Source organism: Chiroxiphia lanceolata, chromosome 3 (genome assembly GCF_009829145.1).
Source record: "Chiroxiphia lanceolata isolate bChiLan1 chromosome 3, bChiLan1.pri, whole genome shotgun sequence".
Lineage (NCBI taxonomy): Eukaryota > Metazoa > Chordata > Aves > Passeriformes > Pipridae > Chiroxiphia > Chiroxiphia lanceolata.
In genome coordinates, this window is record NC_045639.1 from 74,379,654 (window position 1) to 74,407,257 (window position 27,604).

The 27,604-nt window shown below is 35.6% G+C and overlaps 1 protein-coding gene across 1 annotated transcript in view; it reads left to right on the top strand.

Annotated features, from left to right (window-relative positions):
- Positions 1–27,604, top strand: part of ASCC3 (activating signal cointegrator 1 complex subunit 3) — a 263,938-nt gene that overhangs the window by 22,635 nt on the left and 213,699 nt on the right. The window contains 3 exon segments of the mRNA XM_032682586.1: positions 1,290–1,873; positions 24,419–24,539; positions 27,214–27,421. Coding sequence (XP_032538477.1) covers positions 1,290–1,873; positions 24,419–24,539; positions 27,214–27,421 — 913 coding nt within the window.

The following is a 27,604-nucleotide window of genomic DNA, read 5'->3' on the forward strand; positions in this document are numbered from 1 at the left end:
TAGTTTAGTAATCTGAACTTCTGTTCCAACACAAGTGATTTTAAACAATAATATGTATTTTTATGTTAGGAGTATAAGAGTGAGCTTCAAGCAGCCAAACTTAGGAGTACAAGTTTTCAGATGTGAGCTGTTTTTTTCCTGTGATTCCTGTATAGCTAATGCTAAAAGGGACGGGCTGAACCGCCTTTTTCCTTTGAGATATATTTATATATGTTATGTATCTTCCATATGTAGGTATCTAATTATCTTGTAAATATCACCTCCAGTCCTCTTCATGAACTTTTCAGCTTATGGAAGTGCACCACAGGGAAATTCAAGCTAAATACTGAATTTTTAGGCATCTCCATTTATATGTTATGTTTCTAGTTATGCAGCCTTTTTCCATCTGCTTATGCTGGATTTTTTTTCCTCCTTTCTGTTACATTGTGGGGAAGAAACCCCTTGCTTTTCCTGGGGTTAAATCTACCCTAAGTTGAATCAAGTCACAGGTAAATAAATTCTACATGTTGCCATCATATAAAATAAATAAAGTACCCAGTATGCTGGCTGGTTTTGTTTAGTTTATGCTTGATGACTTTTAAAATTTTGTTTGGTAGCGACATTTTAGTTCATCATATGGAGGTTTTGCTTATGTTTTCCTTGAATACCTTTGTGAATATTTGTGTAAGAAGTAAATTCATGTTTTTATCTAATAATGTATTGTTTATTTGCATAATATGACATTTTGTAGATAGAAATCTAAATTAATGTATTTATTTGCTTTAATTATTTTGACCAATTTTTCTAAATAACACATACTTTGTAGTAATTCTACTGGGAATTACTGCAAGAATTCAGTAATTCCCGGCTGAGTTCTGTATATTTAGTGTGTTATAAATATTCAGACTAGGCAGTGTATAAATAGTGAGACAAAGAAGAAATTTGTTATCATTAAAGAGCTCATAAATACACTACTGTGAGTTTAAGACCTCTGGCAAGTTTTTTTCCTCTAGCTTGGAAAAATAAGAAAGCATTGGTAATTCTTAATATGAATTTTTAGTATGTAGAAAGATAATGAAGAGAGATGCTTTATTATCATATACTTCTTATAGTTCCGTACCTTGCAACAATTGTTACTTGTTGTGGTCCTCTTTTGATATCTCTGTTGATAAGACTTGCAGCAAGAAATTGAATACAGTTATGTTATAGGTAATGAAAGTAGTATGTATTAGTAGTACTAATTAGTACTACATTAGTAGTGTACTTCATTAGTATGAAGTGTATAAAGTTACGTTTGGTTTTGTTAACAGTTGGAGCTGAAAATGGACAAGAAGCAATTGAAAGTGGAGCTGTTTTTCTTTTTAAGACATTTCACGGGAAAGAATGTGTTGGCCATGATGAGACAAAGGTGATCAAGGAGATGTTTGGGCCATTTCCATCATCATCTGCTACTGCAGCTTGTGATGCCACATCTCGGATTGCTTCTCACTTCTCTGAAGAACAGCTTACAGGCCTCATACAGATGACTGAAGAGCAAAATGGTGATAACAGAGTGTTCTTTGGTAAAAATATAGTGTTTTCATTTGATATGCATGATTTGGATCACTCTGAAGAGCTGCCTGTGAATGGTGAGGCTGATGCACAGAAAAATATAAGCTTAGATTATAACAAATTTCTGAATAACCAGCTGAATCACTTACAGAATTACTGTGCTGAGAAATCTGATCTCAAGTCTTTGGAAAAAGTAGATGATTCTTTTTTATGGTGTGAAGTTGGAAAGTACCTGAAGGAATTTCAAGGGGGTAACCCTGGAGGGCCAACAACAGAAGACCTCTGCTGTACATTGTATGAGATCCTTGCTTCTACCAAAAGTGGCGATGAACTGCAAAATGAGGTACAGTAGCATATGAACCAGATTCTGTATATTTGAATGCTACAGAAAAATACAATTATTTCACATTAGTCAATGTCAATATACTTTATCCAAGTATTGTCTCTGCTTTTTTTTTTTCATTTGTCTTGAGAGAAATCACATATCAACATCATGATTTACCAGGCAAAAGATGGATGCAGCATGAGTTTTATGTGAATGTCCTTTTCCCCTGTAATGGACAGGCTATTACTTTTTTCTTTTGGTGGCCATTTGCTCAGCTTCTTGCTACTTTCTTTTTAAGCAGAAGCCAGTTTAGGCTGCGTATAAAAGTGTCAGGAACTTGCAAAGGCAAACTGAAGTAACTTCCTTGGGCAGGTTTCATCTCCAGTTTTCAGAGCCTGCAGCTGGAAGGCTGTGCAGGTGGTGCTACTTTAAAATTTTGTCATATCACGTCTATTTCTTTGAATAAGGAAATAGGATGGCTGGATTTCTTACAAGAACAGCAGAGAAAGCTTGAGGGAGAGGGAACAGTTACTGGAGTTGTAGGATAAGTGTAGTAGCAGAAGGGGGAAAAAGCATGACTGAAGGCTGGGGAAGAGGTTTTCCAGGTGTGTGCATAAGATAATCTAGGCAAGAGAGAACGTGTTTTGAATTGGGTCGGGAAAGAATTTCTGCAATTTGCTAATTTTTTTTTCCTGTGCACTTCTCTGTTAGGTTTACTTTATTCTTCCTAACTTGCCCTGCTTTCCTCCCCTGAAAACATCTAGTACTTAAATTCACAAACTGACTTTTCAGAAAGACTTTAAATTTGAAAATTTGCTACTGAAATACAACTGATGGTAGGAATAAACAGTAATGAAATACACTATAGTGAAAATTTTCAGGATTTTTTGCCATTACAGTTGCAGATTTAATTCTTACAAAAAACATTAAGTAATAGAATATTTCATCTTGGGTTTAAATAACTATGTATTGATATCTAATGCATAATGATATAGTTGCTGAAGCCATATTATTGTTTTGTTTGATAATCAGTAGACCTCATTTTGGCAACCCTTTGAGCTGCATTCTGCATATGAATATTTTCTTACAGACTACTTCTAATTTGAGATCTTAAATATAAATGGAAGCTGGTCTAATTTCTACTGCATTCAAATGTATTTGAAAAATAACACTTTAATCCATGTCTGCAAACAGTTTCATATTTTAAGTGGTCGTATGGAAGGATGACTCATGAAAATAGAAGACTGAACAGGTCTTGGATAAAGAAATTGGATAAAGAAACTTGAATGTCAAATGAAACACAAAAAGAATATCTTCATTTGTCATAGGGACCTGAAGTTTATAATTCCATACTTCTGCATAATGCCTACTTAATGCCTAAGTTTACTTTGTAAAATTTGTTAAAGGAAAGGCTTAAAACCTTTCACTTGAAGCAAGAAGAAATAACATTATTTTTATTTCGCAACTTTATGATCATAATGGATCGCTAAATGAATTGGCAGAAAGTTCAAGCTATCAGTTTTTATGTAGGTCACCATTAAAGACTTCTTTTCCATTAGTTTTTGGAGCAAAGAATTCTTGGCAAAATTTCTCTTTTGATGGCTTTACAGTTTTAATTTGATAATATGAAAAAAATTGTTTGCCAGCAAACTGAAGATTATTCAGCAAGTTTCTCTTATATGAGTCACTAGAGAGAAGAAGGATTTTTTCCTTGGAGTGTCTGAAAACTATATCTTATTTTGGATTTTTAAAAGAAATTAGTAATAAAAAATAAAAATAAAAAAAACCGCAAAGATCTCCCCATTTTCCTTATTTTGGTCCCCATGTTGCTTTTCCTTGCAACACTCTTATTTCATTGTTCATTGTGCAATGTGGGGGTTGAGGAGGGAGTAAGATGAATTTGAACCTGATCACCTTTTTTTAAAAGCTAGCTGGCATTTATATTGTGCTCTCTGTAAGCATAGTTGTGGCTTGCAAATTTCTTCTGGGCTTTGGATTTTACTATTACTTAGGGTTTTTTTTTTTATTACAGCAGTTTTGTTGGTGCTATCATTAAGAGCAGATGGTGCTTTTAAATCTGAAGGTAACCCATTTCTAGAATTAGCTCATAGGTTTACTGTATGAGATGGTATAAAAAGTATGTGATTGATCATGCGTACTGAAAATCTTACATTACTTGGGGCAATACATACATGCTAAAGTGTCTATGCTCTATGAATTTTTTTCTTTATAAAGAAAAAAAAAGAGAACTATCAATATGAAAGGATTATTCTTTTAAATAAAAATCCAGATCTGTAAAACACATTTTTATGTTTTAAATATAAAGATGCCACTGTCTGGTTATTATTAAACAAGAAGAGAACATGCTGGTGGTAAGGATAGTGGTGAGTGGACTTCTGTAAGACAGTTTCATTTGATCCTTGAACAAACTTTACTGAGATTCCAGACCACATTAAGAATACAAATGTTTTATATCATTTCAGGTATGCCATCCTGGTTGTTTTTTGGGCTTGTTTAGTGTATGTACAGGCACACATGTATGGTATTTATGTTTTTATCTACTTGATGAACTCTACAAGGAATTGAAATCAGTTGCTTTCTCTAGCAGCATGTAGCTTAAGTTTAAAGTGATTGGCAAGGTAGAAGAAATACTTTGTTCTTTGTTTCCACTATTTAAGAACATACCACTCTTCCTTTAGGACAGTTTGTTTTTCTGGCATATCACTGGTGACTCTTAATTAGAGGAAAATTGATTCTTATGATTGGAGTGATATTGGAGTTATAATTTATTTTTTAAGTGTTTGAGACATGACTTTTCATTTAAGACATAAGTTCTAGTAACCCTAAATGACAGCTACACACTTTTCACAGTGTCTCAGATTTTGTTGATGAATGTAAGACGGTGATGATGCAGTAACAAGACCATTATTTAAAAACAGGAAGAAAAAGCGGATGGTCAGTTACAGAGTTCAGCCAATGACTCTTGTGGTTTTTTATTATTATTTTATATTAAAACTTAGTATGCAGTGTATTTCTCAAGTTGAGCACTCAGTTTCTAATATGTAATGCTTTCAGAATGAAGACTGGAGCCATCTTGAGAGCATTTTAGCAGATTTTCCACCTATCACCTCCCAGGGTAACTAGGAAAAAGTTAGAAGGGTTTATTATTATTGTTTGATTACACCATGCTATTCTTAGAGGGCGTCTCTTTGTTCTGTGAACTCTTGTTGTAGTTTATCTGCAAAATTTATCTGAATTTTATTTTGGAAATACCTGTCTATTTTTACACTAAGGCAGACATATGTTATCATAACAAAACAGTTCCTATAGAGATAAAGTAACTAGAGGAAAAAAAGAAAGTTCAATCAGAATTGTATTAAGCTCTAATTAATACAGCATACATTATGAAAATTTGTGCATTTTATTAATCTTGGGACAAGGAAAGAACTTTGCTCAAATAAAATTAATAATAATGTCATTCAGTGTATTTGATTAAATGGTATTTCCCAGACAAAATCATTTTAAATGATGTGTAAATGACTAGTACACTAGGCTAAGATGTGAAACAGCAGGACTGTTTCAAGAAAATTACCTTGTAAGTAGTAGTTTCAATAGTATGTAATAGTACGTATATTTACTCATCTCTACATGATACATTTATTTGCCATGTAATAAGACACAAGGTACTTAATGTGTAGGCTTTTTCTCTGCTTTATAGTTGTGACTGTTTTCCAGCTCTGCATTAGAAGGTTAACATATATATGTACTTGGAACTATAGCATCCAGAGGTTCTATAAGTTAAATACAGGCCACCTGTATTACAAACTGTCGTGGTGTGAAAAAACATTCCTTTGTATTTAATTTCTAACAGTCAATAATTCAGTATTCATCACTCCTACCAAAAATGTAAGATATGTTTTCTTCCTTGTCATAAGCACCTGACATGCAGTAAGAGGCCAAAGGGTAGTAACGTGGAGTTTGAAGGTCCTCAGTCCTTCCTTCAAGGGTGAAAAACATTCATTTCAAATCAAAGTAGACCTGAAATCAGAAAAGCCCAAGTTGTGGAATATAGGTTTTATATGATGAAAAAAAAGAGGTCATGAAATGGGCAGCACCTCTTCCTGTATGTATTCCTTATTAGATCCATCCAGTAATATACTCATCATTAGAGCCAAAAAGTTATTGCTTCATTACTGAAATTCAGTTCTTTTCGTACTTATTTCAGAATAGAAGTTAACAGATTATTGTGTTGCTTCATTAAGTAGGAATTTTTTTTCAGTGTAGTGTTCTCTGAATGCTTGATTTAGCAACAGGCTTTTAGACAGTTTTCTCCAGCCTCTTCTAAGTGGAGCGCTGTTGTCTCTCAGGCTTCTGCCTGTAACTTTTTCTTAGCCACCTTTGTCACTGCTAGCAAGATAATGATTTTTTTTTTCCCACATGAGTTCATCTACAGCGTTTCTGTTCCTTTATCTTAATCCCACCACAAATGTCTGCTTTGTTGGTTGAACCTGTAAATGCTCATGGGATCAAGAACAAGAAGAACTTAACTAATTCAGTGAACTGGCAGGAAGCTCCTCTGTCTCTGCCACCAGCCTTTTTGCAACAGAAGTATAGAAGAGTAAAGGAAAGCAAAATCTGTTTAAATGTTCACAGAATCTAGAGGGGACCTTTTCTGTCAGTGATACAATATCTTAAAGTGAGGAAGACTCATTAATAAAAGAATCTGGGAAAATTTGTCCCAGCTCTTCCCTGAAGACTGCTCCAGTCTTGTTGCCTGGATGTTTAAAATGAACTTGTTTTCTGCTTTTTTACTTTATTCAGGGCTACTTTTATGATCACTTTTCCTGTGCTACAGTTGTCTTTTTTTTTTTTTTTTTGCAAAGCATTTTTAAAAATGAGCATCAAAGAACTGTGCTTGTACCTTCTTTTCCAGATGATGCTATGCCTTTTAAACACTGCCTTTCCTTTCATTTACCCTTCAGGCAGTTCCTTGCCAACTTTTAATTCTTCTATTAACGCTTATCTTCACAAATTCCACATGTCCTCATGTGGAAAAATTGCAATGTTTTAAATGAAGTCCAGATGTGAGACAACTGCTATTTATTCATTTTCTACCTTAATGAGGTGTTAGACCAAGTGATGTATCATTAGTAAGCCCATGCTATGTTTATACCATTTTCCAGTTTTCTGGATGTCTTTTTCATTCTTTTCAAAACATATCCTTTTAACTCACCTCCAATCATATTTATATTTTTCTTATCCACAGCGTTATTGCACTTGTAGATGTGTGATCCCTGACAGACAGTTTCATGTGTCAGTTTCTGAAGATTTATGAAAGATTACATTGTGTTCAATCTGCCTGAACAGCGAGCTCTGAATTTTGTTCCTAGCTTCGTTGTGATCGTTTTTGTATCCATGCTCTTTTCTCTTTAACTGCTTTATCCTTATATTCAAAATAATTTTTTTAACCATAGAAAAATTTTAATTTTAATATTGAACTGAATTAAAGTATTGTCAGTAACTTTGAAGAGTCAAAATTTTCCTTTCAAAAGGGAAATTTGTGCTACAGTAAGGGACCTATATAGTGGAGTTAGCTGGTCCATGACACTCAAAATGGGAAACATGCCTAGCTACTTTCGAAAGAAAATACACTAAAATTGTTTCCTCGTGTAGGGATATGAGCCATTAAATAGAATCATGTAATACAAGGTTGGAAGGGACTTCAAGAATCATTTGATCCAACCTTTCATGGCAGAAGCATGGTCTAGACAAGATGTCTCAGCACCCCGCCCACGCAAATCTTAAAAATGTTCAGTGTTGGGGAATCCACCGTGTCCCTGGAAAGATTATTCTGATGACTGATTGTTCTCATTGTGAAAAATTTTCCTTTTATGTCCAATCAAAATCTCCCCAGCCATAACTTGTACTTATTGCCCTGTCTTTTCCATGTGACTCTTTCTAAAGAGAGAGTCTCCATCTTCTTTGCAAGGCACCTGCTAACTGCTAGAACATCATGATAAGGCCTCCTCTAAGGCTTCCATTTCTCAAGGCTCTAGAAACCAGTTCTCTCAGCCTTTCCTCACACGGCAGGCTTCCCAGTCCTTGGATCATCTTTGTGGCCTTTCTCTGGATCCTTTCCAGCCTACCCACATCTTTTTTGTATAGAGGGGACCAAATCTGAACACAGTATTTCAGGTGTGGCTGACAAGCACTGAGTAGAGTGAGAAAATGCCTTCATTTTCTCTGCTGGCGATGCCCTTGTTGATGCAAGCACACTGTTAGCTCATGTGGAGCTTGTTGCTCACCAGGACCCCCAGCTCCCTTTCCACAGATCTGCTCCCCAGATGGATAGATCCCAGACTGTGCTGCACTCCTGGACTACACTTGCCCTTGTTAAACTCAGTAAGATTCTTGGATTTCGGTGTGTTTTGTTGATATTTGAAAACTACATTTTATTTCTTGAACAGTGTGCCCTTCAGCCTGCAGCGATGTTGTTGGCAATAGAAAGAGAAATAACAGCTTTACACTGCAGTTTGCAAGTCATAGAGCACATCATTTGCAGTAGACTGGGACTGGTCAATGTTGTTAATTCTGATCAGAATGGAAACTATAGAGTTCAACAGTCAACAGATAATACTGTTACAGCCCTTTAGCCCTTCAGTTACAGTAGATTTTTTTTTTTTTCCAAGAAAGCTTTTTATCTCATGGATACTATAGAAAGATGCACATTTTTTTTAAACACAGAAAGTCTCTGTGGTTTTTTGCTTTTTTTTTGTAGAATATTGACTGCTGAATTCATTTCTGATATACATATACATATTCAGTGGTATGTTACGCTAAAAACTTATGGGTTGATAAAGGAGATAAGACCCCTTAAATTCTCCTGTGTAATGTTCACTGTTATGTTCACTGGATTTTTTGTGGGGAAAACTCTACTTGATGTTTCACAGTGCTTGCAAGGAAAAGTATATGTTGTGAGGCTGGGTAAACATTACCTTCCCCTATCATGATTATCTTTCAAAAAGCCCCACAGTTCTTGGATTAGCATCACTTACTTTATCTGATGCTGACTGCTCTTATTTAAACAATACACATACACACCCTGAATTTGGAAAAGTTTTAATTAAAAAAATGCTAATGTTGCATTTTACATGGTAGTCTGATCATGACAAAAGATGTGTCTAGACTGACTTTGATCAGTACTGGCCTTTTAATCTGGAGAATATATGCAGTCTCCTTTGTTTTTACCTTATTGTTAATAGTATTTTTTTGATAGGTATACTTGTTTCAGTTTGCTTAAAAAAGGGAGAGCAACACAGAGGAAAAGCTATGAAAACTATCGGTAGTTACTACTTAAATGTTAGGCTTTCTTAATTAACATTGCACTCTTATGCATTTTATTGCTCTGCTTTGAGTAGTAGATGAACAAATAAAATCTGAAAGGTGTAGAGTGGTGTCCAGTGTGGGCATATTGGACTGAGTCCAGGGAAGAGCCACTGGGATGGTGAAGGGACTGGAGCATCTGACATACAAGAAGAGACTGAGAATGCTGGGGTTATTCAGCCTGGAGAAGGGAAGTCTGGAGGATCTGTTCAGATCTGATGGTGAGGGAGTGAAGAAAGTGGAGCCAGACTTGGTTATACCTAATGGCAGGACTACGGGCAGTGGACATAAATTGTATTACAGAACGTTCCTTGTAAACATAACATTTGGTGTCAATCTGAGAGTGATCAGACACAGGAGCAGTATGCTTAAGAGGTTGTGGAATCTCCAACCCTGGAGACTAGATCATTTCCAGACATTTCTTCCAACCTCAGCCATTCTGTGTTTCTGTCATTTGAATTGAAAAAATAGAAGTAACTGGAGAAAATTCTTCTGCAATATTTACTCCTAATTCTGTATTAAGGCTTCATTTTCCCTGATGGATTTCTTACAATAAAATCAATCCCTTATCCTCATATATTCTTTTTTTTGAGTTAAAATCTTCTTGTTTTGTAATAAGTTTGTTGTTAATAGAATCTCATAATAAGTAAGTGCAGTGTGCCTTTTAAATACTTAAATTTTAACCTTATGTGTAACTTAATTAATGAATTATGGTATACAGAAAATAAATAGTCCTTGTGTTGCAAGTAATCTCAATTATGTTTTAAAGTGACCTTGGTCTCCTAAATTAAGTATCTATCTAAATAACAGACATTTGTTGTCCAGAGAAATCATTCATTAAACTGGAATCTGTAATGGTCGTTATTCTTTTAAGAGAAAATAACATATAGTCTTAATTCATGTGACCAAATTTCTAATACCCTTTAAAAGCCTGACATTGTTTATGTGAATGTTTAAATTTTTTTCTATGTTTAAGCTGAGACAAATGTAACACCATGAAATACAGTTCAACAAGAAAGAGCGTATTTTAAAGCTCATAATACAAACCGGCTAGAAAAAGAATTTTTTAATTCTTAATGACTGCACATGCTTATTCATTCTTTCAAATAAAGGAATGGAAGAGCATATACAACATTGCACAACATATTTTAGAATAAGACTAAGAAAGTACATGTAGATTTTGTTTCCTAGTAGTGGCTTAGCATGTTGTTTGTCAGTAGCAAACACTGCCGACACTGTTCTGTCTTTACTTCTTGCTCACTGCTTTCAAGAGTACTCAGAACTTTAGTGTAACATTTACAGATGTTATGTTCTAACTATTAGTATCCAGAAATTTGATGACCCGAGAAATACTTAGCTTACATTTCTAAACCTGAATTCAGTTTAGTAATTGTCAGGTCTGTACTGAGAGTGATTCCCTAAACAGTCTGAATATATAATTTATATTGAGAGCTCTGAACTCTTCACAGTTCACATTATAGTACTGACTGTGAAAAGTACTTCAGCATTTCATTTTTTTGCAGACTTGGGTGGCACTCAGGTGCTAGTTTCGAGATCATTCTTCTAGCATACTGTGCAGACTCTAAACAAATGTGCTTTCAAGAAACAGGCTGCACTGTCTGTGCACGGCTCAGTTGGCTCTGGCTCAATATTTGACTAATGCTCGGAGGGCAAGTGGAACTTGTTTGCATGTTCTGTGTAGCCATTCCCTTAGCTACAAGCTGACCTTCACCATCAGAAAAGTGCAGTGTGCAGGTGTAAAAGTAGATATTTACTTTAAGCAAAATAAGATCTGAAGTGTCAGCCTCTTGCTGCTTCATAGAATGTCGAATGGCGGCCTTTGCAAAGGCTTGGCCCCTCCAAATACCAAATATGAATGCTCTGCTATTGGAAACTCAGTTTTACCTGTCACTAGCTTGGTACATCAGTCCAACTGTGTGTGCTTCACTGCTCCCAGAGGGTTCACTGTTCCCTGTCAAAGCTAAAGCCTGGCTTTTCTGTGTAAGCTGCTGCTCTTCTCTACAGGCATAGGACTCTCAGCTGCAGCTTTTTTAACTCATCTGAAGCAGAACCAAAGGTGCTCTGAGACCCCCAGCACGAGGCTGCTATTTTCCCTGCACAGTTTTCATGAAGCCACTATTAGGTGGAGAAAGACAACTTTGATGTCAAAATGCAATTTGGCAGAACTTGAGGCCAATATAAGCAGACTCAACACATAATTTTTAGAAACACTTCTTGAAATATAGTAAATAGCATAATGTACTGAGGCATAAGTAAACAGTACAGCTTGTTAGGGAATGAGAAAATTAAATTGGCCAGAGACTGAAGTCAGTAGTGAAATGGCTGATGTGGTTGTCCAAAGTGGAAGAAATAGCCAAATTGAATATATTTTTAAATTATTATTAAATATGTGTAAGCACAAAGACAAAAATCTCTAGGATAAAATACTGGCATTATTAAAATCATTTGGAGATTTTTCCTTGATTTCAAAAGCATTTTGTTTTTACTATTTGTTTTAGTCTATGCTTATGTTTTTAACTCATTTTACAGAGGTGATTTCTGAACCATTATAACTGATCTTTTGCATGCACAGCCAGCAAAATAGCACTGTTATAAAATAGGATTGCACTAACATGTATTTCTATGTTGCTTGGGAAATTTTTGCCACTTAGAAGATTTTATGGTGCTGTGGCATTTTTATGAGACTTTCCTACAGAGGAACTGGATAACTGGTTAAACAGGTTAAACTTCTTAAAACAGCAAAGAGTAGATAATCTACTGAGTTTTACACTGTTAATAAAATAGTCTTGAACAACTGATATAAGCAAATGTGGTAATAACAACATAAACCATTTAACAAACACTGAGTACTCGTGTGAATAGAGAGTAGTCATACTGCAAGTTTTTTTTTTCAAAATGCAAAACAGATTACATTATGGGGGTTTTGTAATAAAAATTTTGCCTAAACAGCTTGGTTTAGAGCATAAAGTTTTTTATGAGCTATCTTATTTATTACTTTAGTTATTTATTATAAAGAGATAAGAGATGTTGGGAAACAGCTTTCAAATATGCATTAATACAGAGAAAATCTTGGATATTTAATGTCAAAACTGAGTGTCTCAGGACTATATTTCTGTCATGTTGCAGAGATTCTCCAGGCCTCTAAACTTAGCATGTTAGTGCCATGCTGGAGATAGGCATGGACTCTGCAGAAAGTCAACAAAAGCATGCCGTGCTTCAACATCTTGTATTGCTATGTATTATTGCTTGTATTAAATATAGTATGGATACTGTATATCATATAGATAGTTGTATATTGCTATCTTGTATTACTCCACAATGTTTATTGAAGTGCTAAGTTTATGGAGATTAGCTTTGTGGATGCTACCTGTAAGAATAGCAAAAAATCATGGCACTTTATCTTGTTATATAGAAGTCATCATTAAACCTTTTGTTATTAATGTTAAGTTAATTAGAGGACAAAACAAAACTGCGGAAGTTAGCTGAGTGGAATTTGCAAGTGGAATTCTAGAATGAAGAGTCCACTGGCTCTTCTTACTCTAACTAATCAAATAAAATGTTAAATATCTTGACATGCTACTTCACTGGCATTTTTTATAAAAATGCAGATGATGAAAACATAAAAATGTGCATCCAGGTAGGTAGATATTTAAATTAAAAAAAACCAAAAGAACCAGAATTTTATTGTCACAATGTATTTCAAAGACATCAACATCTGTATGTTTATATCTCACTTTAAAGACGTTAAAGATCTTCATTGTAAGCACTGCCAGATACTTTCAGTATTACAACTACATTTCTTAGTTGATCTTAAGTGGAGAATATGTTTCTATTGCTATGAAATAGAAAGCCTACTGAAAGGGAAAGCATTTCCAGAAGATGACTTCATCATTACTATATAGAACATGCTAAAAATAGTTGGAAAAGGGTTCATAGGAGATCCATTGTATAGAAGGTAGCATGTGAAATAAAGCATGGAAAACTGAGGAAATGAAATATGCAAAAATAATTACCAGTCTGGCTTGATGCAAAGAAGTAGCTGTAGTACAAACATATTTTGTGTGAGAGGAGTGCACTAGCAGACTGTGGTTTGCAGGAAAAGGCACTTGGAGGAGGGAGGGAGCAATAGACTGGCAGCATAAAACAAAAGTTTTGTAAATATTGGCTGTTCACCTTGGCAAGGAACAATCTCACCAAGTGTTTCAGTTAACTTTCAAATTTTAGGCAAGTCGGTTTCCAGTTCTGTCATAGCTTTTGCAGCAATCAAAGACATGTGTATGAGCATCAACTCTCAGAACTGTACTACACAGAGAAATTGTCTACTCCTTGTGAGACATTCTTCAGGACATTTTAAGTTATCCAACTGCTCCATTTGGACATGGATATTTAGTTGCCTTCAAGGGCTTTAAGCAGCCACAAAGAATCAGAAGTAGATTACTATTATTTCAATAAATATTCAATATTCAGTTTTATGTAGGCCATAGCTAGACTACCAGTGCTCTTTAGTAATGGAATTGTCATGGGTGGTATTTGCATGTCCCTGTACCTGTTCCATATTTTCTACTATTGCTAGTAGTTTTTCATTGTTATTGAACCACACCCCCCCCCCCCCCGCACTGTTCACTTGGTATCTTCTTTTTGCAGTATTGAACAAAGTCTGAAGTAATTGTTAAAATGTTATCTGAAAACCATATAAGGCACTTAAAAAGTTATAAATGGCTTATTTTTGGACAGAAATTAAAGTACTTATCTGAATTCCAGAAATGTTCATCATTTGCTCCTGGAGAACTCTTCAGCCAGCCCTAGCAGTAGTTGTTACTAATCTACCAATGATCATAAAGTTAGCTGTTAATTTAGGAAACTTATCTAGGATCCTTTTCTGAACGTTTACAAATGGTTATGAATCCTGAGCTTCGGTATCAGAGTTAAGAGGCTTGCTAGAAAACATGGAAGAACAATATGTAGTAGTTTTTCCAAGTATCTGGAACATAATAAAGAAGAGGAAGTGCTCGTAGCCAGGATAATTTTTTTTAAATAGTAATTTTTAATACTTGCTATTCTGTCATTATTTGCTTATGCTCTTCCTGAAATCATCCAAAATTTCATCTCCAAGCTTCTCTGAAAGCAGTGTGGCTTCTCTTTAGCCTTTGGACATTTAGAAGACTTTTACCAAGGAAAATCAAGACTGAATTTCTGTTGCAATTGTATTACTTTCATGTAACTGTTCACTAAAAAGTTAATTTTTTAGGTTTGTCTCTTAATAACTATCACACGCAGGTTTACTATAGGAAGTTGTTTGCACAGTAGAAAATTCAAGTTGTCCTTAGTAATTATTTCTTGGTAATCGATAAAGAAGTGGAGTAGCTCTTGCTATGAAGCTCTTTTGAGAGAACAGCTCAAAAAACTTCAGTTTAACATTAATTTTGACTTAAACCCAGCTAATTTACATGTTGCTATGTATATGCAACATCATGTGAAAATTTTGCATATGATACTATGTTGATATAACTTAAATCTTCATTTTTCCTGATGTACCATGAAATTACAACTTTATAACATATTTTAGTTCTCTGTGTGTGTACCCTCGCATGACAGATATTTTCATGCCAAAGCAGCTTGTCTCATAAAACATGTTTGGTTTTAAATGTCAAAGTGGCACTTCCTTTTGTTCAGTAAAATGACTTTCTAGCCCTAACAAATTAACATATCACAAAGCTTATTCCCCATTACCTAGTTCATAAAAGCAGTATCCATTTTGGGAAAGTACAGGCATATGTGGATCACCCCTGTGGTGTTTTATCTTATCATCAAAGCCTCTAACTTGGCATGAGACTGGCTTTTCAAGCTTGCATTTTCTTTGTAATTTTATTACAATTACCAAGAGTTTTGTATACAGACAATACAAAGCTTGGGTCTCATTATTCTTGACCATGGAGCTTATCTGCTCCTCTTTCATATAGAGAAAATAATCCTGTTATTTTTGATACATTTTTCTCCTTTTTTGGTTGTGGCCTTAATTGGAAGTATACTGCTTTGTTGTTGTCCATGGACTGTTGAAACCCCACAGATGACAGGAAACTTTGTCTTTTTGTGAAAAAAGAACAATGCTGTCTCCTGTCATAAGAAACCAAATTGAATGACATTTGAGTGCTGGTTTTTGGGGACGAAACTTAAAAAATTATGAAAGAGCCACAGGGAGAGCCATGAGATGCTAGGCTTCATCCTGGTGCTGAGAGCTGGTTGCTGGACATCCTTGTCAGTAACTTTTCCTCTTTCCTGTCGACTCCTTTACTTCAGTTTTGTACTGACAGAAAGCTCGTTGCATCTTTGAGTTGGCATGAGGCTTGATCTATTAATGATAACTTTTGAATCAGTTTCAATGTATCATTAAAGTTATGAGATCTTTTTTTGGAGCAAAGCAATCTGTAGCTGGTGGAACTTTTCCCGTTTTAATTTCTTTGATGCTGAGTTCTTTTCACATCCACATGGAGACGTAAGAACTATAAGTTCTGCAAGAAATGCAGTCAGATGGCCGCTGAAGCATTAAGGCTCTCATTAATTAGGCACAAAATCACTTTCCTCCAAATCATTTTATGGAAGGCAGGAAGGGGGAAAACCCCACAAAGAAATCCCAAACCCACAGCTACTTGAGCTGCAGAAGTGACAGAGCCGGGTTTCCTGCTTGGTGTTGCCTGATGTCTGTGGCACCGCAAGGGCTGCAGCTTTGCTGGCTGACAAAGAGTTTGTGCTGGTGCTGTGCTGGTGGGCTCACTGATGTGTGCTGATGCCGCTGTGCTCACGCTGCAGCCTCCCAGAAGATAAGAGCAGGAGGCACAAAGAGCAGTCATTCAGATCCATCTCTGCTACTGGCCCTCAACACTTCTGTCTCTCTGTTAAACCTGGAAGCTACTGAAGAGGCTTAATGCTTGCTTGTTAGTTCACACACTGCTAAACGCACAATGATGTAGTAGTAATCCTGGTTTCTTTGGAAAGCTAGGCTAAAAATCTTTCCCCTGCTGAAGCTTTTTTTTCCTACAAACCCCTTAAATAATACAAAAGGCTATGTTTCGCCAAGACTTGCCTTTTTCCTTCTCACCCACTGAGAAGGCCAGGGTGCTGGAGTTCGCAGCCTGGGGCTGGTTGTCTTAGCAAAGGTGTGAGGCCTTTTGGCTCTTTCTGAGTCTGGCAGAGGGCATTAAAATTCTGACTGGACTATCCTAATAAAACTAGCTTCCAGTATTAGAGTCCCTTGCTACTCTTCCTCATCCACCTTATGTTAAACAATGTGAACTAACTGCTTGGTTTGCTGATCTTTTGTTTTGTTCTGTCAGTACACATTGGGATGGCAGATCCACAGTCAGCCAAGTTCTCCTCCTGAAATGGGCAGGTTTGGGAATTGCTGTCCTTTGGGAAAACCTGCAGGTTTTTATCTTTTGCAGGAAAGAATTCTGTGCCAAACATTGCCATTTTAGAAGTTTCTTAAATCCTCATCCTTAAAAAAAAAGTTTGATTTTGATACAGAAACCAGTTCTATAAATGTATGTTTTCTGTTGGGTAAAGTCAGAATTTCTTACCCTTGTATCTACAGGTAAGAAAAGTTGCAAGTGCAGCAATTAGCTGACATCAGGATTTTTTTTTTCTTTAAAAATCATTAACAGCTGATCCCAGAATACTTCTGAAGATAAATACTAGTTTAAGGAATCCTATAACAGTGAGGTTTTCTATATTTAAATCTGTCTTCCGGGCTTCCTTTTCATAAGGCAAATCAGTCATCTGATGTTTGTAGCTGCTGTTTGACATTATTTCTAATTGCCAAAGTCTTCAGGCTAAATTAGCTGGTGGAAGTTGCTGTGTTGTAGCTATGTATTTGAAATTTTCAAAATTAGTGCATCTAAGTTTCTAATTAATGACTTTTAAAACATTTATGATGGTGGTGATCTCTCCAGTCTACTTATTTTCATATAAAAATATTACAAAAATTTGCTAAGGTTTGTGATCTTGTGCTTGTTTCTTTTTCAGATAAGGTAGGCAGTTTTAGTATGGCTTTGCACAAGGATTGGGAGGAAGATTTTCAGCAAATATTTTAGATTTATGCTGTGACAGATTATGCTGGGTTTTTTTGAGACAAATACTAAGACATACCTGTAATCAAAACTAATAGTAAATTAAATAGCTAAGATAGCAGGTTTAGGCCTATTAAGCAATATTTACATACACTTTCAATCTGATAGCCTGGTTTTTAAGTCTTGTTATAAGAAAAAAAATTTTTTTGCTGTAATTGAGCAATTTCAGTGTTTTAACTATAGATTTCAGTTTGATTTAAAAGAAGTCTTGCCTGGTACCTGTAGGATGAGTCATCTAAAAAATTTGTTTGCATGTTTTAATACTATTTTGGGGGTTTTCCTTGCTGTAATTCATACATTTTTACTAGTGTAGTTGAAGTAAAATTGTATAGTCATAGGGATCTAGAAATACATAAAAATAGAGCATAATCCCAGTGTGCTGAGGAGAGATGGTATTAAAAAGAGTGATTGACCATGTCTTTATTGTACTTGTATTACTACTCCTGGACTAAGATTGTCCCATACTGAAGACCAGATTTTCAGGATTTTTTGTTGTACTGTGAATGCAGTAATGAGAAAAGCAAACCAAAGTTGAATATTGAGTAAGAATTTGCTATGAGTTCATTATCTTTATGCAAATGTCTTTCCCAAAGACGATGTTATATGAAAACTTTTCCAGCAGCTTCCTTACTCAGTCTTTTTCTATCATCTCAGTAAAATTCAAAGTTTTTATTAGGGGAATTCCTTGAATTTTGCTGCTTTTCTTTAATCTGCCTATTTCTAAATTTTTATTTCATTAATAATGTTCTTCTAATTGCCAACTGATAGTAAAATGCAAAAAGTCAAAGCTAACTAATTTCACAGTCAGACCTTTAAGACCTCTTTGATGAAAAGTTGTAACTTCTCATTCATCCTCATGAAACTGGCACTTGATTCCACTGGAGGCTGCCTGGGCCACGTGTTCCTTGTCCTGTTAGAATGTTTGCCAGGGTGGGTGCACTGTTCTGTCCTGTCTGATCCATGTGATTAGTGAGACTTCAATATGAGAGTCCTCCAGCCCGTGTATAGGAATAGCCATCAGAAAAGCATTGTGAGTACACCTATTTTATCAGCAACTTGTCCTAAAAGGGCATGAAGTGCCTGGCTACTGTTCTGTTGTGAGACAGGTGCCATTAAGCTCAGGTTGCTAAGACTGTGCTGGGTCTCCGGGGTGGAAATGGTTTCTAGGGTTGGAAGATAATTTCTGTATAGGTGGGCTTAATGTGATGGGTTTCTTATTCAAAAAAGCCAGCTTGAAAAAAAGAACAGCAGATCTGAGAGCTGAATGTCTTTCTCACACACCTAGTATTTGTTATTAATAAAAATGGTAAGAAATTATGCCTTGTTTGGCTTATCTTATTTTAATCAACCTGTAAAAAATATGAAAAGACAAAATGTCTGAGATTTGTTTTTGAACCAAGTATTCTTCTATAATCTGTAGTTGTTAGAGGTGTTGATAGTCTCTTACTTTTCAGCACAGTAGTAATAAGCAATCAGACTATGTATTATATCCATAAAGTTTCTGTTGAATTTTTCATACACCTCCCCCCCATCTTCAATGTCTTTGTTTTTTGCTACTGAATCTTTTTAATCAGTATTCTAGATACTATATCCAGGCAACTTTTGCAGTAAGCCTACGAGAAAACAAGAAAAATGTCTTGTTTTCCCTACAATTTTTTAAATGAAGCAATTGTTTCAGTTGCGTAAGAGCTACTAGGACAGAATAAACTTGAGATCATGCTATGCAGATGATTCTTCCACAGCTATTTGAAAATCATGCCTTGTAAAGTAATATCATCTGCAAACAAGCCACAAAGTGCAGGGATAGCAATTAAATGTGTAGGTGGCACTCTGTAACCCAGACCAGCTGTTAGGCTATAGAAGTAAAGAGATACAGAGGACAGCCACTGGTTGGCTGAATTTGGTTTTCTGTTTCATGTACTGCTGTAGAGCATTACTTAATACTGAGACTCAAGCAAGGTATAAAGACTGTTCCTGGTCTATTTTTGTGTGCATTTAGAAAACAAAATATTTTATGAGATTAAGAGGATCCTTTCCCACCTCAAGGAAGACGTAGAAATCAAGAAAATGCCCTTGTGATGGCAGATAGTTTATGATATCAAAGTAATGCACACAGTTCTGTGCCTAATATTTGAGATCATGCTAAGGACCTCCAAAGCTCCTTGTAAATTTTGCTTTATGGAATTGAAAGTGAATATTAGCTATTTAACATTCAGAGCAAAATCTTGTTTCAATCTTGAACTGTGAGTTCAGCAAAAAAGATGTACTTTTTTATGGCTGAGCCTTACTTGAAAAAATTTGCTCTGTCATGTGTCTGATTGGGGTTCAATTTTTTTCTTGTAGCTCCTTTGGCAGATAGACTGCTGTCTACATGCAAGACTGTTGTCTGTGCCTCCTTGCCTTTTCCATAGAAACTAGCATATATTCGGTAGAAATCATTAGCATGGGGACTCTGCCTCACCTTTCTAATGCAATATGAGACATCTTGTCCTTTTATTCCTAGACTGATTACTCAGTATGTTTTTTTCCAGATATTAAGGCTATGCACGTAAAAATGAAAAGCAAAAATCACAAATATGAGTAATCATACATCTCACTCAGCTATGTTTTTATGGCTGTGGAGTAGTAGCTGAAGTCACCTGGGACCTTTGTTAGCAAAGGCAGTCAGGGTTGCCTTTTGGGCACAATCTGTTACTGACTTCAAGGATCATAATAATTTGGCTGGAATTCAAGAAACTAGTGATTGGCACACAGCCTCTCCAACTGTTGCCTGCTGTCTAGTTTATCTCATTATAACTTAATAGAAAGTCAGCTATGAACATTCACCAGATTCCTTTGCCTGCTCTCAGGGTCTTGGGTGTTGACTTTTCAGACCAGAATATATAATAACACATCAAATCTGAAATGCTAGCACCTACCCTGAACACAGAATTATGCCCCTGTGCCACTCTCTGTGTCAGAACCCTCACAGATTTTGTAAACAAGATGTTTTTTCCTACCAGGCTGTCCTGACAAGGTCATGATCTGGGTACCTATTGGTGTGAGAATCTGTCTGAGGTTATTTTTGTTGGGGTTTTTTTTGCGTGCAGTGTTACACATTGTTTAATGGTTTTCTGTCAATCATGTGAAGTCATTAACAGCCTTCAAGTTACAGGCTCAAGTGCCAGGAACATGTCTGCCATTCAAACCTAACTATCTTTATTTCAAGCATAAATTTCCCTGTTGCCGCCTTGTTAGAATGAGCACTTGAGATGAGTGGCAGAAGCTCAATATGTGAGCAATAAGTATGATGCTACAAAACTGTTGAAAATATTTCCATGAAGTTATGCTGCTCTGGAAGTTTCTGCATTAGAAGCTACCATTAGGCTGTCATCAACATGGTCCTCAGCCTTACTGTCCTTCTAAGATTTGTTGCTTCTAGCTGGCATTTGAAGGCTTGAATTTCATCCCACAAACTGTTGGATTGGCTATGACCCTGCTAACTCTTGGTTTTGATTAATGGAAAACATTGCATTTGGAATGAAACATAATAATTTGTCTCTTAAGATATATAAATTGCTAGGTGAGCATCCCAGTTTTTCAGTTTGCCTTTTCTTCTCTAGAAGAGGAAGAAAAATGTTTCAAGGCAAAATGTTGTATCCAAAATTATTTTCTCAACAATGTAAAACCTCTGCAGAACCAACTGCTCATTGAGAGTTAGTGCTTCATCACTTGGAGATGCTTAAGAGTACATAGGACTGGCAGCTTTCCTCATAACTTTCTTAAGCTTTACGTTCTCTGTAAATTCTTACTTCGTTTTTCTTTCATAGCTGTTTGTGGAGTTTGATTCTTTATGGGCATGTTCTGTGGCGTAGTAGGGCAGTCACCTTAAATATCATGAAGAACCCTGTTATATGCATTAGAAAATTACATAGCCTTTTGTGACAAATAATACATTTGTGTTTCTTAAATCAACATGCAAAGCAACTCAAGTAAACAGTCATTTCAGCATTGTGCCTCCGGCTGAACATCCTGGCATGAGGCTGAATTGTGGTGGTCAGGACAACATCAGCATTTAGTAGGTACTGGAGTGTGTTGTGGATTTGGCTCTTTTACAGCTGGTTCAGCCACTCCAGTCTATGTTGATAACTTAAATTTGTATAATCAAAAAGTAAAACTGCTACAGAAAATATATATCCTGACAAAAGAAGTCTGCTTTATTTCTCAGTCAATTGTTTTCTGTGCCTTGGGGCTTAATTTCTTTTGCTAGGCATAAGGCAGTTCAACACAGCTCCTAATTTTCTTTTTCCTGCTCTTTGATTTATACAGTCAACCTGTCACTACAAAGTGTAAGTACTTTCCAGTGTAAGGTTGATAGCAATAGTGAGATGGCTACTTTGTGCACACTTAAAGATATAATTCTTAAAACGTAGAGGTGTGGGTTTTTTTTTTTATTTTGTGCTATTTTTGAAGTGGTCAGACAGTATTCACTTTTTTGGAGTTGGATGCCAATAAGTTGTGCTTTCTCTACAACTTACACTGGTTTTCATGAGTTACAATAGGGTGCAGTTGCTGCTTAGGTCTTTAATGTTGTCTATCATTACAGAAATTCAGGTGGTCATTTCATTTGTCAATTACTTTGAAAATAAGGCTTAAAAACTCCAGTGAAAGTCAGTTCCTCTGAAATGGTAGAAAGCCACCTGTGTGGACCCTGACGCATTTTCATAAGTCTCAAAAAATGAGAAGGTAAAGAATTGTACTTTGAAACAGTAGCATTCTGTGGTAGTTACTAATACCTTAATTAGGAAGCAATGGATTACTCCTATAGTATGAAAATATGTGATTATAAATACTATTTTGATCTTGCAAGTCCTCAAGTGTAGTTATTTCTACTCTTTGCAAACTTTTTCTAGCATTGTGACTATTTCTACCATCAGTGGTAGGTGGTGAAAGATCTTGCTCTTTTACTTGTTCTCCATCTCTCAGCACGTCTGCTTTTCTTGGTTTAGCTCTCAATGGTTGTTTTGTACACATGAGCTCTGTCTGGCTTCTCATGAGCATAGGAGACATCCTGTCAGTAAGAACTGGTTATTGCTTCTGGTCTGTATTCTTTTACTTTCCCCCCTCATTCTTGAGCAATGAGTTCAGTCTGTCTTAACTGTTTAAAGAAAGCCTCCTTCCTTTTCAGACAGTAGCAAGACTGTTTAGGTGATCTAGACAGTTCTCAAAATGCTGGTAGCAAATGAATACCTGTTCACCCATCGAGGGGCCAAAATGGAGTGACTTTTACCACATGAGTGTTGTAGAGTCGGTCATGTGTAATACTGTATGGGTTTGGTTCTCTCTGACTGGTAGGATGTCTGCAGAGTAGGATATGCAGTTTCACCTTGATACTCTTCTTGTGACTGGGGATGGAGTGGTAGTGTTATTGCTTCATCAGCTCTGACCGTGAACTGGAATGCATTGTGTAATACATTACTGCTTCTTTTTAAGGTTCTACTGTTCTAATTGATTGAAATAATTTTGATACAGATGCTTTTTGTTTCAGAATATATTGGGAAAACAGGAGGGGAAAAATAGCTTCCTGTTCCAAATAAAGCTATTATCTATGTCCCTAGCAAACCCCATCTTTTCTGACTGATGCTTTTCTAGGTGGTTCTTAATGACGTCCAGTGAGAGAGATGGTTTGGAGTCTTGTGCGGAACTGAAGGTCTACACTGGATGTTTTAGGGCTAATGTGTTATTTGCCTTCTGGCAGTGATGGGGTGGTGTTGTGTGTTTGTTTTGGGTTTAGGGGTTTTTGGGGAGCAACATGGTAAGTCTGAATGCGCTTACATTGTGTCCGCTGCCTTGATGAGAAATTAGTGTTTGACCCCAGATCTGGTTAATCTGAAAGCATTTCATTTCCTTGTGTTGCTGGTATTTCACAGTCAGCAAATCATAAGCAAAGTTAAGACAAGTTTATATTCAGTTCTTCATACAATTAAGGAATTTCAAATATACTTCTTTTCTTGTTGCTTTTGTAAGTATTTTTCCCTTCCTGCCTTAAATGTTTACACTTGGAAAATACCTACTCCAATTTACTAGAACTAATTTGCCACTTTCTTTTGAAATATAAAACCAAAGTTGTCTTATGTCTTTAGATAATATTAGCAAAAGTGTGGCTGTGAAGTGACAGTGAATAGCTATGCAAGATAGAACCTATGCAAAATGATCAGTGCTAGTGAAGGCTGCAAAAAAAGAAATCCATCATAGCTTGAGATCCCAGACAACAGAATTGATGTCTAACAGGCAGTTCCCTGTTTTATATTTTTGTAGTTTATTAGTTCTATATGAGAATTTTCTATTTGTCCACATTTATTGCATTCTTTTATTTTACTTTTTTTTGCAGACTGCTTCTCCAATTTACCATCATTGGTTACTCTAATGAAAGAAATACAAGACTTTATACATTTCATACTCTCTGCAAACTCTGCCGTCACTGTACTAATTTGCACAAACATGTTTTTCATAGAAACCCCTGAGGGCCAGGAGTGACACCTTTTTTTTCCCCCTTATTTTTAAATGACAGCTTAAGTTATGAAGTACAGATTGGCCTTCAAAAAAGGATCATTGATCTGATGCTGTTGGCACTGTTCAGAATTTTGCAAATATATCAAGAGGCAAAATAAAGTTATTTCAAGGTGTTCCCAGAGGGCAGTAGTCACAGAGAACCACAGAAGAATCCTTTCTTAAGGAGCTGGAAAATTAAATACAGGACTGTAAGAGACCGCTCTCTCCTTTTTATGGTTAGAACAGAAATACTTGTATCCTACAGTGCCAAACTCTTACTCTTTTATAGAATGTCACATCAAAGTATATCATAACTTGTATTCTTACCTGATTCCTGAAGTTATATGAATAATATCAGCAGCAAACTCAAACAGCACTAAGGAGAAACTGCCCTGTTTTCATCATTGTCAACAGATATGATGTTGCTAGGGATGGAGATATTGCAGTCCTATTTATAAATTTATGTTAATTCGTTTAATGACTTATGACTTTGGTTTTTTTGTAGTTATTTGAACTGCTGGGCCCTGAAGGTTTTGAACTCATAGAGAAACTCCTACAGAATAGATCTCTGATTCTGGAAAGATCTTTGACTTGTCCAAATGATAACAGGTTCCAGGCTTTGCAAGGTAAGTGACTACAAAATTTTTATTCCAAACCAGAAAAAAAGTAGCTTTCCAGCTGTTCACTTGTATTTCAAACAGTAGTGCTGTCAATGTGTATTTAAAAAGCAAGCAAAAAAAAGGGGAGAGGTCAAAGGGGAAATGTATTTATGGGCTTAAACAAAGAAATATTGGTCTTATTATATTTGGAGAAACAAATACAGATTGCATATATTTATTTACTATTCAACAGCCTATGGGCAAATTTAGCATGTATTAAGAGTTGCACTTTTTCTGTTTTTAATGGATTACTGTGGAAATAACTTGATTTTCCATTATTCCTCATCTGCTTTCCTGCTTCCACTCTTCCTTTGACTATCAATTAATGTAGGCCTTGGGGACGAAAAGCACTTCCGGAAAAAATGAAGTCAAGGATGTTAAAAAATAAAGTTAAGGATGAATAAGTGAGAGGGGGAAAGAAAGGAATTCAGATTTTATACTTTGATTTTTGCTTTTTTATATGTTTTACAAATTGCTATTTAAAATAAGTCTTATTACTTTCTTTTCTGACAAAAATAAATCTGATTGTGTATAGATTGTGACTATGGACATAGCATCATGCAACCCATTGCATGTTCACAGTATATGGAGTTAGAAAAATGTAAATAGAACTAGTAAAAGGGGATTTATGTATCCTCACAATAATTTTAAAATACAAATGACCCCTTTTTTAATGTGTCTTCAATGAAATGTTATATAAGCAAATGCTTAGGAGTTCATCTCTTACTGGGCTGATGATTAGTCTAAACTCATCAGAACAACCATTATTTTTACCTGTTTGTGATTTCTGAAGGGAACGTCTTGCTGTATAACAAGGTTTTGTATCCTGGTATTTTTCACTTCTCAAGTAATCAAATAATAAAAAATTAAAAATACATTCAGTAGAATTAGAATTATTATATCTTTCTCCTATGTACAGATTTTAGTTACATGAATATTTTCTTCTCACTTAGCAGAAGTAGTATTTTGGAAGCTTTTATGAAATTATTCATTATGCCATCAGTAAAATCTATCACAGTAATTTCTGCTAGAATGTGGAGGAAGAATATTTTCAATGTTATGCTTTTGAGACAATAGAAAAGCGTAACTGTATGCATTTTTCACTGATGAGAGAACCCTTGTTTCACTGTGGTGAAAAAGTCAATGATATTTGGGTATCTTCTCTGAGATTGAAGATGCTCGGCCCTGAATTTAGTCTATAAATTTTAGTAAGGCTTTTTTCTTTTTAAGTTGATCAAAATGGTATTTCTAATAGGAATTGAAATCTTGTCTTTCCAAAATTGCATTTGAGGAAGGGAATCATTTCTGTCTGCAGAAATTTAGTCAACTTTGAGTAATTTGTGGCTTGAGAAAATAAGCACAAGTCAAGGAACTGTATGTGTTCTGCATTTTTGTACCATGCTATATTATTTGACTATTTCTTGTGTAATTTACTTCCATGGCAGTAAAGGTGATTGTTGTGCTTATCAGACAAATCAAGTAACATTTCTTTGCCCTAGTGTGTTCAGTCTGAATTAAATTTAGTCCAGAAATTGCATCCATTGTTGTCCCCTTTTAATACAAGAGAGAGAGTTAAAGCTACAGATATGATGATATTAATGTGATCATTTTGACAGTTTGTTAGATTTTTTTCAATGCTGTTTAACAAGTTATTGTCACCTTAGCCAGTATGCATACTGTGAGGTGTAGGAGTTTCAGTTTTGTTGTAAGTGAAAACTAAGCAGCACAAATTGTTCAAAATGTTAGTGGTCAAGTGGGTTTATTTGATGAAAAAAAGGTTTTCAAGTTTTTGGCTTCAGAGTTCGGCTGCGGAAGTACGTATGAAACATAACTGAGTTAAGTATATAATATTCAGGCAAACCTACATAAGCTAATCATCTTTGCAGAATTTTGAAAACAGAAGTTTAAAACCACTGATACAGTTAAAAAAAAAAAAAAGAAAACAAAACAAATCTCTCCAGCCTGTTGTAAATAAAAGACTTGATTGTGTCTTTGGTTTTGACCAGTACTGGCCTCAGAAGGGTGAATGTGACTGTGCTTTTCAGGCTTCCTGTGCTTTTCAGGCTTCCTGCTCCCCTAGATTTATTGTTTACTGTAATTGTTCTATGGTTCTGATTCTTCTCGATTCAATCCTGCTGCTTATCCATGTATAGGGAAGGAGTCCTTGCGGTTATATAGAATAGAATGGATGTTCTCTCTTGTTTAGGGAAATTACATTGTGAGTATACTTTCAATACAATCATGTTTTCTAGTATATATACAATAATTGTTATGTGAAAAAGCTGTTTAAAAAAAAAAATCACCTTGTTTAATCTTGTCTCAGTTTGAGACAATGTGGAGGGGGCAGAGACCTCGGATGGAAGTCTCCTTGCTCTGATTCAGTAGCCCTGGTTCTCTCCATTACACAGAGAGACGGAGAGAGAGAGAGGAGAGAGCAAACATGCCTAGGTGTAAGTGAAAAAGGCCAACGACTGCACAGTCTACATAAAGCTCAAATATTTTTAAACACACACGTGCACAAAACCCCAAAAGATACATGAAACCCCAGCCAAGCATCAAAAAGCAAACCTTTAGAATAAAACTGGGGAAAAAAGATGGAATCCAGTACTAACAGGGATGCATATCTGTTAACATGTTACAGAACAGTGCAAGAAGTTTATAGGAGAAAATGCTAAGCCCAATTATGGTTGTCAAGTTACAATTCAGTCTGAACAAGAAAAGTTGTTAATGAAACAATATCGTCGAGAAGAAAAACGAAATGCCAGAAAAGAAAAACAAGCTGGGGAAGATGGAGAAGTTTCTGGAGAAGGACAAATGTGCTTTGATCCCAAAGAGCTGCGGATGCAAAGGTAATAAATCCTGAAAGTTCAGAAATGCTTCTATTGTAATTGCTACTTCAACTTATCATAGTAGTTTATTTGCTTTTAGTTTACTTTGGTGATTAGGTGATTCCAACTTCAAGTCACATTTTATTGCAAGCATAGAATTTTTTTTAATATGAAAACCTAATTTTCAGGAAAGAAAGCAGTGAT